Source organism: Cervus elaphus, chromosome 5 (genome assembly GCF_910594005.1).
Source record: "Cervus elaphus chromosome 5, mCerEla1.1, whole genome shotgun sequence".
NCBI classification, from domain to species: domain Eukaryota; kingdom Metazoa; phylum Chordata; class Mammalia; order Artiodactyla; family Cervidae; genus Cervus; species Cervus elaphus.
Window position 1 is genome coordinate 97,554,589 of NC_057819.1, and position 14,792 is coordinate 97,569,380.

The following is a 14,792-nucleotide window of genomic DNA, read 5'->3' on the forward strand; positions in this document are numbered from 1 at the left end:
CGCCCCCCCCTCCCCGCCCCCCAGGCTCCGGATGCGGATCTGGGCGGTGCTCAGAGTCCGCGATGCCGCAGGGGGCGTGAGCCTGTGGGGATGATCACTTCTGGACTTTTCCTGCTGGGCTGTGTCCCGGTCTGTGGTCTGAGCCAGCGGCTGAGGTGACAGGTCAGATTTCCATGGGAGGGGACTGGGAGCCCGGCCTGAAAGGTGGGTCACGGACGGTGGGTCAGGAAAAGCTGGCTGGGAGGGTTGGAAACCCCGCGCGGGCTGGGTGGGGGCGGGTGGGGGGGTGGGGTGGGCGGACAGAGGTTGGGGAAAATATGGTCAAAACGAGACTTCTGTAAATTAAACCTTATTTTCCCCCTTGACTCACAGGATCTTTACAGATCTTACTCACGTTCTCACTTGCAGTTACCAGAGGCTGCTAGATACTTGAGTTTTGAATAGGTTTTTTTTTTTTTTCTGTTTAATGAACTCTGTGCTGCTCATGGTGGAAGGGTTTAGGGTGGGGTGGGGTTAGAAGTGAGGGGTGAGCTTTAGACTCCTAGGGGCTTAACGAGCGCCAGGAACCTTCCTGAAGATTTCCCCAAAGCTAGAAAGGAGGAAAGGAAGGGGAGGGAAGGGAAGGAAATGGAAGGGAAGGTGTTCCCTGAAAACTGGGTTTGTCCCTTGGTGGGTGTCACAACCAAGCCAAGGATCAGAAGGAGGGATTTATTACATGCAGCAAGTAAGGAAAATAGGGGGCATCTCCTCCAAAACAGTGTCTCCCCAACAGCAAAATTGGGGACGTTTTGACCTAAGATCAGTTCAGGTGCTCAGTCGTGTCCGACTCTTTGTGACCCCATGGACTGCAGCACGCCAGGCTTCCCTGTCCATCACCAACTTCCGGAACTTGCTCAAACTCTTGTCGGTGATGCCATTAACCTAAAGGTACATGCATATTCATGAGGGGGCTTGAGCAAAGGAGCATGCAGCATAGAATTGGGGCCAAGGGTGACAGAGTCCACGCTGAAAGTGATTGAACTCAGGAGGGTCAACATCATCGTTCTATCTTCCACCTGGATGGGGGCCTTGGTTCCTGCAGAACTCAAAAATATATTATTATGTGTATCCCCTGAGGGACCAGGACCCTGCCCCAAGGATGTATTACGGGGCATAAGCAAGTGCAGCCTGCCTTGTTTCTGGCTTCCCTGGTGGCTCAGATGGTAAAGAATCCACCTGCAATGCAGGAGACCCAGGTTCAGTCCCTGGGTTGGGAAGATCCTCTGGAGAAGGAATGGCTACCCACTCCAGTGTTCTTGCCTGGAGAATCCCATGGACACTGGAGGCTGGCGGGCTACAGTCTACGGAGTCACAAAGAGTTGGACACGTCTTAGCAACTAAACAACAACAGTGTCAGGAAAGTCATTCCTGGTTCTCTTTCTCCAGGGATCCCCTAACCTATCTGCTTACAGAGGGAGAAAGAAAAGAAACAGAGAAAGGAAGAAAAAATGAGACAGAAGAAGGAAGGATGGAAGGAAGGAAGACAGGTGATTGTGGATATAGACAATCTTCCCCTCAATTTCTGTTTTGATAACTTTACTTTTTTCCTTAATTTTCTCCTCTAAGCAGCTGTGTTCAAAGTGTACTCATGTTAAGCTGTTGAGAGGGCAGGAAAAGGTACACTGATTTGAAGCCCCCCACCCCAAGTTAAAAGGGGCTTCCCAGGTGGCTCAGTGGGTAAAGAATCTGCCTGTAATGCAAGAGACACAGGAGATGCGAGTTTGACCCCCTGGGTAGGGAAGATCCCCTGGAGAAGGGCATGGCAACCTATTCCAGTGTTCTTGCCTGGAGAATCCTATGGACAGAGGAGCCTGGTGGACTACAGTCCATGGGATCGCAAAGAGTTGGACACAACTGAATCGAATGAACACTCAAGCACTTCACTCCCAAGTTAAAAATTTATTTCAAATCTGTTGCAAAGGGAGATACTTTGAAAAAAAAATCTAGTGGAAAGATTCCCTCTGGGTAAAACATCCAATATGACAAAAACTGTTAGAGAATCATTGTCACAAGCTGACTTTAAAAGTCTGGGTAAGTGACCTTAGCCTGTTTCCCAGATGGAAGATAGTTATGTGCACAGATCTAACTTCCAGAGAAGGCCTTCATCTCAATAACATCTACTCAAATATTTTTTCCAGGAATGCTAATGACCAAGGGGTCCAGGCACTGTGAGGTCATCCTCAGGTCCAGGCATGTCCCAGTCCTCGGGTCTCATCTGTAAAAGGTGCCCTGGAGGACATGGGACAACCGGCAGGCCAGCCAGTGCTATGTGCTGGGGCGTGGCCGGTGGGACAGCCACACGGGAAAGCCTGCGGGCAATTTCCGCAGATCTCTACATAGTAGCCTACTCTGTACCTGGACAACTGGGCTCCTCAGCACATCGCCATGTCCAAGAGAATGGGGTACCTAGGTCCATCAAATGATGCGTCATGTGGGACTTCCCTGGAGGTCCCATGGTTAAGACTCCAAGTTTCCACTGCAGGGAGCACAGGTTTGATCCCTGGTTGGGAAACTAAGATCCTGCATGCCCAACGGAATGGCCAAAAAAGAAATAAAAATAAAAATTGATGCAAAAAAAAAAAAAAAGCATAATGAACAACAACAAAAAAGATGCAGGCAGCACTTGGCCCCATCAAAGTGAGAATTATCTCTATTTATATACCAATAGCATATACCAATGGTCTAAGAAGCATTGAATTTGGTGACTTCTGAGGGACTTCAGATGTGCGTGACTGCTGTTTTATTCTATTGTTATTTTCTTTTTTGGCCACGTTACTTGGCTTGTGGGATCTTATGCCCCAATCAGGGATGGAACCGTCACCCCCTACATTGGGATCTTGGAGTCTTAACCTCTGGGCCACAAGGGAAGTCCCTGAATGACTGCCATTGTTAACATCGGTTGTAGATGATACATGGAACTCTGGCAAGATAAGCTCCAAGGGAGAAGATTCAAGGCCTAGGCACGCGTGGAGGTATTGTGCACACGCAGGCACACCTGCGTGTGCACAGGCATGGGCAGGCACACATGGGGTTGTGCATGCCCTGTGGATACACAGGCACACTCACACATGCTGCAAATAATCCTCCAGGTATCCCTGACCAGGCCAGTGATGGCTGTAGTGAGCTGGGCAGGGAGATGGGGGGAGGGGGGGGGAGGGGAGGGAGGAGAGGGGAGGGGAGTCCTGGGGGCTGTGTGGGTGGAGAGGCTGGGCTGCGTTTGGGGGCCTCAGGTGGTGCAGCGGTCCCAGTTGCCTTTCTGGGAACTCAGTCTCTCCCTGGCCAGCTAGAATCAAGCCTCTCCCTGGGGCTCTGCCCACCAGCAAAGTGTGCAAAGTGTGGAGCCAAGAAAATGCCATTCATGTTGAGTGATGGAGTCAGCTGGTAGTTGGCTGGCACTGGTCCCTTGGGTTGATTTAGACACGTGTCCATCCCCTGCCCCCACAAGCCTCTGCAGCGGTGCCAGGGATACCTGCAGGCGGATGAGTGAAGGCGCTTCCACTGGTGTGGAGCGCCGCTTCCTGAATCACTGGCCCTGTCCCTTGTATTCCACCCCCTCCTCACCTGCATCCCCCCACCCCCACTTCTTCCTGCTCACTGTCCTCCTTGACCATGATTCCCACTCAACTGAGGATTCGGCTGTATGCCATGAACTGTCTTCTCCTAGAAGCCCCAGAAGCTGGTTTCCATGTTTGTCTTGGGCCGTGTCCCTGTTCCAATGGGGACAGGGGTTCAGAATTGCTGAGGCAGACAGAAACCACGTGCAGTTGATAGCTTAGGACACAACTGTGGTCATAATCAGCACACGGGTACTTTTTAAAAGGATCACATTTAAAAAGGCACCACTTACTGGTTCCTGTTCTGGTTCAACTTCAGGAATAGCCCCCAATTACACAGGCATGTTCACCCACATACAGACACACGTGAGTGTGCATAGGCGCATGTGGGCATGTGTAGAATTGTGCAGGCACTAACGGTACACATAAACACTCACAGGTGCATCTGTTGTCTCCAGCAGCTCACTAGGCAAGCGCTCTTTCAGCTCTGTCTCTATACCGCTCCCTGAAGGGCAGAGACTGCCAAGCCCAGCTGAAGAAAGAAAAGGGGGGGGGCATAAAGGGTCTGCACCCCATTGAGAAGGCACAACCTTCAGTAGCAGTTCTCATCAACCTTTGGGCAGACTTTTCCAGAAGGGAGTAGTTAGGGTGATGGCCTGGAGTTGGCTCTTCTGGGCTCACAAGAGCTGTGTATTTAGTGATGTTGCAATTTTAGTGAGTTTTTAGCTGAGATTGGAGTATTTACACCATGGCAACTGGCAGATGCTCCAAGTCCCCCTCCCCACTCAATGGGTTGCTAAACATTTCCTCAGAACAGGACTGGAACAGGAACAGAATGACCTTATTTCCCGCATTCCCATGTAAGCTCTTAGCATGACCTACTGTGCCCGTCATTGGCAGAAGTGCTGAGGGGTAAGGGCGGGGAGTGGGAGGGGGGTGAATGTGGAGAACAGATATTTCTACACCTCTGGGCGGGCTGGGTCAAGTGGAACAGGGGCCCCACTCTCCAGTCCATGATGCACCTCTGTACCCAACAGCTGTGATTATACCCTTTGTCTGGAAACCCTTTCCTTCTCTATCACAATCTGACCTTCAAGGTGCAGCTGGATCCTGCTCGCTCCGGGATGGTTCCTGGATGCCCTGCAAGTCGTAGGGATGGTGTCCGGAGTCCAGCCAGGACCCCGACTCTGCTGCTTACTAGCCATGCGGCTTTGGGGTACTTAACCATGCAGAGCCTTGATCCCTTTATAAAACAGGAGTAATGGAAGGGGGAAATAAATTAGGAGTTTGGGGTTAACATGTGCGCTCTACTATATATAAAATAGATAAACAACAAAGATCTACTGTATGGCATGGGGAACTATACTCAATATCTTGTAATAACCAATAATGGAAAGTGTTAGTTGCTCAGTTGTGTCTGACTCTTTGTGACCCCATGGACTGTGCCCAGCAGGCTCTTCTGTCCATGGAATTCTCCAGGCAAGAATACTGGAGTGGGTAACCATTCCCTTCTGCAGGGAATCTTCCCTACCCAGGGATTGAACCCGGGTCTCCTGCATTGCAGGTGGATTCTTTACCGTCTGAACTACCATGGAAAAGAATCTGAAAAAGGATATATATATATATATATATATATAATATATATACACACACACACACACATATATATAGGCTTCCCAGGTGGTGCTAGTGGTAAAGAACCCTCCTGCCAGTGCTGGAGATATAAGAGATATGGGTTCGATCCCTGAATGGGGAAGATCCCCAGGAGGAGGGCACGGCAGCCCACTCAAGTATTCTTGCCTAGAGAATCCCATGGACAGAGGAGCCTGGTGGGCTACAGTCCATAGGGTCGCAAAGAATCGAACACAACTGAATCGACTTAGCTTGCACGCCCGCATATATATATATATTTATGTATAACTGAAAAAGTGTTGCCGTATACTTAAAAAAACAAGTTAACTGTACTTCAATTAAAAAAAAAACTTTCAAAACAACCCAAAAAACTTCTGTTACTTCCCTCTGGCAGTCCAGTGGTTAGGACTCGAGCTTTCACTGCTGAGAACGCAGGTTCAGTCCCCAGTTGGGGAGCTAAGACCCTGCCAGCCACATGGCTTGGCCATTAAGAAAAGAAAAACCTTCCAAAAAATACGAGTAATGATGTTTATGCCAACACAGTGTGAGCTTTGAGCAAGGCCACCTGTGCGACACACATGGCGTGGGCTGGCACGGAACTAACGTTTGATAAATGGCTGTTCCTTTTCCCTCCTCCCATCCAGTCCATGGCAGATTGCAGACACCTCTGATTAGCCTGAGTCACGATAATTGTAAATGCACCAACTTGGCCAGATTGGCTGTCAGATTGGATTATAAAAAGAGCCCAGATTCATGCTGTTTACAAAGAGAAACATCTAAAGCAAGGATATGGAAGGTTGAAAGTAAATAGAAAATATTAACCAAAAGAAAGCTGGTGTATCTCTGCAGATATCAAACAAACTATTATTTAGGACAAAAAATATTTATGAAGGGGGAGAATGGATACATGTATATGTAGGGCTGAGTCCCTTCACTGTTCACCAGAAACTGTCACAACATTGTTAATTGGCTATACCCCAATAAAAAATAAAAAGTTAAAATAAATACTTATGGGGAAAAATAAGAATGTCTACATCATAATTCTAGGAATAACCTACTAAGATGAAACAAGTCACCTTAAGACATGTAGAACAAATATCAAGAATGTGACAACCCATGGGAGAAAGGGAAAAAAAGTTTTGCAAATCATGTAGCTGATAAAGGAGTTGTATCTAGAAATTATAAAGGACTCTTACAACATAACAATAAAAAGACGCAGAGGGAATTCACTGGAGGTGTGGTGGTTAGGACTCTGCACTTTTACTGCCTTGTGTGGGGGTTCGATCCCTGGTTGGGGAACACCCCACAAGCCACATGGCCAAAAATAAAACAGAAAACAAAAGCACAATAAAAAGACAACCCAGTTTAAAAATGGGCAAAGGATTTGAGTAGACCGTTTCTCTGAAGAAGATATGCAAATGACCAGTAACCACAATAAAAGACGTTCAACATCATTAGTCAGGAAGGAAGTACCAATCAAACCCCTAGTAAATAAGATACAACTTCACACCCACTAGAGTGGCTAGAATAAAAAAGGCAGATAACAAATGTTTACGAGGATGTGGGGAAATCAGAATCCTCGAATGTTGCTGGTGGAAATGCAGAATGTTGCAGTCACCGTGGGAAACATTCTGACAGTTCCTCAAACTTAAATATGGAACTGCCATTTGACCCAGCAGTTCTGCTTCTAGGTATATAACCAATATATTGAAAACATAGGTTCACACAAAAACTTGTACATGAATGCTCATAGCAGCATTAGTCACAACCAAAAGGTGGAAACAACCCGAATGTCAGCCCAACTGAAGAATGGATAAACAAGTTGTAGGGGATCTCTATGATGGAATATTATTCAGGTATTAAAAGGAATGAAGTACCGATCCAGGTGAGGACATGGATGACTCTTGAGAACATTATGCTTAGTGAACAAAGCCAGATACAAAAGGCCACATGTATGATTCCATTCGTATGAAATGTCCAGAACAGGCAAATCCATAGAGACAGACAGTAGACTGGTGGTTACCAGGGCTGGGGTAAGGGGTAGAAGAGGGAAGTTGGGGGGAATGCAGAGTGCCTACTCATGGGTACAGGGTTTCTTTTCATGCTGATAAAATGTTTTTTATTTATTTATTTATTTTTGGCCGCCCCATGAAGGATCTCGGTTCCCTGACCAGGGATTGAACCTGGGCCATGGCAGCGAAGCCCCAGAATCTAACCACTAGGCCACAAGGGAACTCTCTGAAGAAATGTTTTTGTTTTTGATATTTATTTATATTTGGCTGCACTGGGTCCAGTAAAGATACCACTGGGCATGTGGTATCTTTAGTTGTGGCATGTGGAATCTTGTACCTGACCAGGGATCAAACCTGGGCCCGCTGTATTGGGAGTGCCTAGTCTTAGCCACTGGACCATCACAGAAGTCCCTGAGAAAATGTTTTAAATTTGTTTCCTCCCACCCCACTTCTGCAGCAGTGGAAATGTTTGACCTAGAACCTGGACAATAAGTCTATACCCAATGGACAGATTGGAAGACTGAGTCCCCGGCCCCAGGGCACTTGCCTGGCTGGCCTCTAGTAGGTGTGTGTTGACTCCCAGGTGTTCTTGGAGACCCTCTTAATGGTGAGCTCATGGTTTAGCCCTCTGGTGCGGCCTTGTAAGGACTGTGCCATGGAATCGCTTCTTGGCAAAGCTGTCTTTAGCGACACCTGGTGGTCACTGACCATCATAGCTCTGATTTGCCTTAAGGGCTATTGGTTCTTAGAGACAAAGAGCTTATTCAGTCACATAAATTTTTTGGTGGAGAAAGCTCAGAGAATAGCACTGTCCTCCCTTAAGTCACACAGCATTTCATTTCCTTTCTTTATTAAAATGTGAATGAGCATGGCTTGAGCATCAGGTGCTGGTGATGACAGCAGCTGTTTAAGGTAGGGGGAAAGAAAGAAGAAACAATCAGTGATAGGAACCGTGCAGTGCATTAAACTGAAGCTGGGACAGAAAGTGACTGGATGACTTTTTTTTAAAGTTGAATTATAGAGATTTACACTGTTGTGTTACAGCAAAGTGTTTCAGTTATATACACACATATATATACACATACTTTTTAAAAATGTTCTTTTCCATTATGGTTGATCATAGGATGTTAAATATAGTTCTCTGTGCTATAAAGTAGGACCTTGTTGTTTATCCATTTTATATATAAAAGCTTCCATCTGCTAACCTCAACCTCCCTCTGCATCCTTCCCACAACCTGTCACCCTGCAGTCTATTCTCTATGTCCATGATTCTGTTTCATAAATAGGTTCATTTGTGTCTTATTTTTTTTTTTTTGGTGTGTTGCAAAGCAGTTGGGATCTAGTTCCCTGACCAGGGATAGAGCCTGCATACTCTGCTTTGGAAGCATGGAGTCTCAACCATTAGACTGGACCACAAGGAAATCCATTGTCATATTTTATATTCTACATATAAGTGATATCATGTGGTATTTGTCTTTTTCTGATTTACTTAGTATGATAATCTCTAGTTGCATCCATGTTGCTGCAAATGGCTTTATTTTGTCTTTTTTTGTGGCTGAGTTGTATTCCTTTGTATATATGTGCCACATGTTTATCCATTCATCTGTTGATGGACATTTAGGTTGGTTCCGTGTCTTTCTGAATCATATGTTAATTCTGGGCTTCCAGGTGGCATGGTGGTAAAGAATTAGCCTGCCAATGTAGGAGATGCAAGAGACTAGGGTTCAATTCCTGGGTTGGGAAGATCCCCTGCAGTAGGTAATAGCAACCAACTCCAGTATTCTTGCCTGGAAAATTCCATAGACTGAAGGGCCTGGCAGACTACAGTCCATGAAGTCAAAAAGAGACATGACTGAGCACACACACACACACATGATAATTCTATTTTTAGTTTTCTGAGGAACCTACATACCATTTTTTTTTTAAAACAGTGGCTGCATCAACTTACATTTCCACCAACAGTGTAGGAGGATTCCCTCTTCTCCACATTGAGTGACTTTTTTGTTTTTCAAAAATTTATTTATTATCTATTTTGGCTGTGCTGGGTCTTAGTTGTGGCTTGTGGGATCTTCATGGCAGCCTGCATACAGTATCTAGTTCCCCCTCCAGGGATCAAACCTGGGCCCCCCTGCATTGGAAGTGTGGAGTCCTACTCACTGGACTACCAGGGAAGTCCTTGGGTGACTGTTTAAAATTGAGTAGTCAGGGAGGGCTTCCTGGAGGAGGTGACATTTAAGCTGATGTCTTAATAAGAATGAGCTGGTTGTGCAAAGATCTCAAGGAATAGCATTCTGGGCAGAGGGGATTAAGTTTCTGAAATGAGGATGAGCATTTGTGTTTGAGGGACAGAGAAAGCATGACTGTAACAGGATGGGCAGCAGGGAGGGAGGTAAGAGATGTGGGGTCAAGACAGCAGAGTCAGATCACTAGAGGCTGAATTCAGGGAAAAGGATTTGATTTTACACTGTGTGTGGGAGAAAACCTTTGGAAAGTAGTCCCCCCACTCCCAGTGGTTTACTCAAGCAGGGGAGTTACCTATTCTGATATCCATTTTACAAAGATTACTCGGGGGTTGTGTAGCTTGTGGGCCAGAGAGGCAGTGGTGGAAACAGAGAGGTCAGTTCACATCCCACTGCGGTGGTCCAGGTGAGGGATGGTGGAGATGAGGAGAAAAAGGATAGATTCAAAATGTGTTTTAGAGGCAGAGAGGGAAGGACTGAGTATGGGGGATGAAGGAAGAAAAAGGCTCATTTGGTTTTTTGCTTGAGCATCTGGTGGATGATGGTGATTTAACGGTGTGAGACGACTGAGGGAGGAGGAACATGGGAGCAGGAACCAAAAATCCCATTTTTTTTAATGCTTATATTTATTTATTTGGCTGCATACGGTCTTAGTTGCAGCACCTGGGATCTTCAGTTGCTACCTGTGGGATATAGTTCCCTGACCAGGGATAGAACCTGGGCCCCCTGCATAGGGAACGCTCCACTGCTTGATTGTCCTGACTACTACCTCCACTAAAATGTTGAGTAGAAGAGGGGAGAGCAGACATTCTAGTCTTATTCCTGATCTTGGTGGGAGGGAACATCCAGTCTTTTGCCATTAATTGTAATGTCAGTTGTGGATTTTTTTTCATAGACGTACTTTTTCAGAATGAGCAAGTTCCTATTCTCAGTTTGAGTATTTTAAACAGGAAATGGTGTGGGATTTGCTAAACAGTTTTTATTTTGTGTTCATTGAGATGATCATGTGAGTTTTGCTTATTGATGGGATGCATTACATCAGTTGATTTTTCAGATATTAAACCAACCTGAGATAAATCCTGCTTGGTCATGGTGCATATTTCTTATAATTAAAAATATTATTGTTTTAAGCCACTACATTTGGGGGTAATTTGCTAAGCAGCAAAATATAATTAGTTCAAGCTGCCTAGTATGGGGCCATGGGCTCCTTGCCACCTTAGCTGCCAGGTGGCTGGGCTCAAGAGTGGGGCAGTTAGGTTCTCCAGTATCTGCTCTCTCGGGTAGCCGTGAAGGCCTTGTCTCTCCAGTGTCTTGGTGGTGGGGTAGTCTCACGTGGAGCCAGGAGCCAAGGACATGCTCTTCTCTTTGGTGGCATGAGTGTTACAGCTGGACACGGGATACCTACAAGCAGAGCTGGAACTAGAACCTAAGTCACAAGTCCCTGCCTCTCCAAATTCTTTCAATGAAAGTCATGACTCAGCTAGAGTTTCATCTATGTCCTCCTGTAGCTTTCAGTTACACTTGATTACATGAGGAAGACAAGTGTTGTCTATTTGCATGAGGGCCTAGGTGGTCCCTGGAAAATACTGGAGTGTGTGGCTATTCCCTTCTCCAGGGGATTCTCCTGCCTCATCGAACCCAGGTCTCTCTCATTGCAGGCACACTCTTTACCATCTGAGCCACCAGGGAAGACCCCAATGCCCGGAAGATAATTTGCCTTAATTAACCAAAGAGTCAGGGCCTCCAGCTTAACTTATTTTTATTTTTTATTTTTTGACTGTGCAGTGTGGCATGTGGGATCTTAGTTTTCCTGACCCAGGATCGAACCTGTGCCCCTTGCAGTGGAAATGCAGAGTCCTAACCAGTGGGCCACCAGGGAAGTCCCAGGGCCTCCAGCTTGATGAGGGCAAACCTCCCGTGCTGGAGGGCAGAGTGATGCTGCATAGGGCTCCTGCCCACCACTTGGACTGTGCTCTGCCCCTCAGACCCCGGTCCACACCCAAGGGGAAGGGAGCTGTGAACACTGCTACAGGGATGGCTTCCCCAGGTCCCAGAGAGGTGCCCTTGTGTGCAGAGAGCTCCTAAGTGCTCTATATTTGGGAGAAACATTTTACACACAAGAAAGTCTCCCTCTGTATGATCCCCACAGAAGTGTTTGGGGTCATGTTTTCAAAAAGGAAGAGAGTTCTAGCTATTTGCTGGTAAAGGCCAGAGTGACAGAAATACTGCTGCCAACGATTACTCCCAGGCTGGTGCAGCTGGGGGCCTGAGAAGCAAGTTTCATTCACTCATTCACAACATCCATTTTGTCTTTCTTCTCTGGTCAAGGCCAGGGTCAGACTCTGGAGAAGGCAGGCAGAGTGCCTTTCCTTTGAGGGGCTTGATGACCCACAGGGAAGACAGAAAATCTCAATAATGAACAGTAAGTTTCATGATAGAGATAAGCCAAGCCTGAAGGCTTCCTGGAGGAGGTGACCTCTGAGTGGAGTTTGGAAACACCAGTAGGAGGTCACATCATGAGGCTGATGGGTGGATATTGAAAGCCAGGCATAGGGGAAGTTGAGAAAATTATCTTCCTTTTTTTTAAAATCCGTCTTCTTCCACTTCCTCTTTCCCTTTCCCTTTCTTCTTTTCCTTCTCTTTTCCCATCTTTCTTTCAGTTTGGCAGCCTCCCTCAGCCTCACCCCACCCCCAGTGCAGGCCCACCACTCACCAGGGCTGGGTCCCTATTAATTGCTAGTCCTTGTATTCATAGATTCTGAGGGAAAGGAGGAATTTTCAAAACTGCTCCCAAATCAGGAGAGCCCTGGTGGTCCAGTGGTTAGGGCTTGGTGCTTTCACTGCCAGGACCCAGGTTTGATCTCTGGTCAGGGAACTAACATCCTGCAAGCCAAGTGGTGTGGTCAAAAAAAAAAAAAAAAAGAAGAAATCAGGAGAGCCGGCATGAAGAGGGGATGTGGGCCTGTGTAGGCCCAAAGTCCTGACTTTCTGGTGTAGCCGTACCCTTGTGACATCAGCAACCCTGACCCCTGCCACACATACACCCTCCCACCCCAGCCAGAAGTACAGTTCATGGTCAGCCATGTTTTTCTTGTTTTGTTTCAAGCGTTATTTTTTGGTGTGATCATAAAAGCTATCCATGCCACTGCTTTTTTTTTTTTTTAATATTATTACATAAGCTGGATACTGCAGAAAATTTAGTATAAACAAATAAGCTAGTAAGATAGTATAAGGATTTCCCTGGCAATCCAGTGTGGTTAGGACTCAGCATTTTCATTGCTGGGGCTCAGATTCAAACCCTGCTCAGGGAAATTGAGATACTTCAAGCTCGGCCAAAAAAAAAAAGAAAAATTATAGCATAAAGGAGAGGAGCACAGAGTTCAGAGCCAGAGGGGGCAGTTGTTTAGCCTTTTGGGGGCGGTTTCTGTGTCTAAAAGAGAACTATAATTATCATACCCAATTCACAGGTAGCAGGCAGGACCCATCACATGGAAAGTACTATGTTAATATTTGTTATTATTACAATTAGCAAGTAAGGAAAAAAGAAAAGAAAGGAAAAATAGTACCTATGAATTTAGGCGCCTGAGCTAAGTACTGTTAACCCTTTGGGATATATGCGTCTATGCTTTTGCCCTGGGTTTATGGTCGGTTCCATAATGTGGGATACAATATATCACCGCTCTTTTTTTCCCAGCTGATCATTCACACTTGCACGTGTCTCATTAGCAAGCAGTCCAGGATCTTGAGCCCACCCTGAAATTTCCATGAACTAACTTGGCTGCTTACACAAGCCTGAAATAGCTCATGAGTGCTGTTGCTTCTTATGGCCGCAGGGTGTCGCTGTGGGAGCCTGGTCCCAACCTGTCCCTAGTATTTGCTGGTGAAGGATGCCCTTGCTTTTTGAAAATGGGCTGAACTCAGCTAGGGCCTCCCCAGGCTTGACATCTCAAGACTGTGGCGTTCAGTGTACAGCAGCTCTCTTTCCCGTACACTTTCCTGGAAAAGGGAACGGCTACCCGCTCCAGTATTCTTGCCTGGAGAATTCCATGGACAGAGGAGCCTGGTGGGCCACAGTTCATGGGGTTGCAGAGTTGGGCCCAACTGAGCGACTAACATTTTCACTTTTTTCCCACTAGTTAGGGTGACCACTAGCTTCAGGAGCCCCGGGTTAGGACAGTGTTTCCTCTTCTCCCTGGGAGCCCACACCGGGGGCTTGTTTAAACCCTCCAAACATCGAGGGTTACATGACACCCCCTTTTCCTGGGAGTGTGGTTGCTCAGTCCCTCTTGGAGGGCACCGAGGTGGTTAGCCATCTGCGAAAGACGTTGTTGGCTCATCCAACGGCTACTTTCCTTCCTCTTCTTCACCAAGAGGCAATCTCACCCGGTGCCCACCTTTCCAGCTTCTCATGCAGCTGGGTCATGGACATTGGCTCAGACCTTACTGAGGGGTCCTGAGGAACTGCTGGCTGGGGATTTCTAGGGAAGACTTCCCTCCCTGATAAATACGCATGACCATCTTTCGGGAGACATTTCCTTCCTTCTTATATGTGAAAGGTCAAGCCTACAGATGAAGGCTGAGGTCTCCAGCCTCCAAGAGGATCTCCAGGTAGCTTTGCCTCCTGGTTATCTGTGCCCTTGAGTAATCCTGTCCTACAATGACAGGGCTGGCCTGTGTGACAGATTAGAATGCAGCAGAATGCAGACTTAAAAAGTGAAAGGTTTTGATTGGATTCCTATTGGATTGCTCCCTCTGAAGGAAACAAGCCACCATGTTGTAAGGACACACACAAAGGCACATACCCCACTGTGAGGACACACACAAGGGCACACACCCCACTGTGAGGACACACATGGGCACACACCCCACTGTGAGGACACACACACGGGCACACACCCCACTGTGAGGACACACACGGGCACACACCCCACTGTGAGGACACACACGGGCACACACCCCACTGTGAGGACACACACACGGGCACACACCCCACTGTGAGGACACACACGGGCACACACCCCACTGTGAGGACGCACACACGGGCACACACCCCACTGTGAGGACACACACGGGCACACACCCCACTGTGAGGACACACACAAGGGAACACACCCCACTGTGAGGACACACACGGGCACACACCCCACTGTGAGGACACACACACGGGCACATACCCCACTGTGAGGACACTCAGGCAGTTCTGCAGAGAGGAGCCAACAGCTAGCACCAACTTGCCGGCCATGTGGGTGAACCTCAGGGGTCCTGGGAAGTGGACCCTCCAGCCCCAGTCCGGCCTTGAAACGAGCGCAGCCCTG

General features: G+C 47.2%; 1 protein-coding gene across 2 annotated transcripts in view; it reads left to right on the plus strand.

The window, feature by feature from the left end:
- Positions 1-90: 90 nt before the first annotated feature.
- SPNS3 (sphingolipid transporter 3 (putative)) overlaps positions 91-14,792 on the plus strand; it is a 63,608-nt gene continuing 48,906 nt past the window's right edge. The window contains exon 1 of one of the 2 annotated variants that reach the window (XM_043903445.1): positions 91-204. In XM_043903445.1, the coding sequence (XP_043759380.1) occupies positions 174-204 (31 nt within the window). In that variant the 5' untranslated portion in view covers positions 91-173. Of the gene's footprint in view, positions 205-1,488; positions 1,527-14,792 lie in introns of those variants that run through there. The other variant, XM_043903447.1, reaches the window with a different exon arrangement.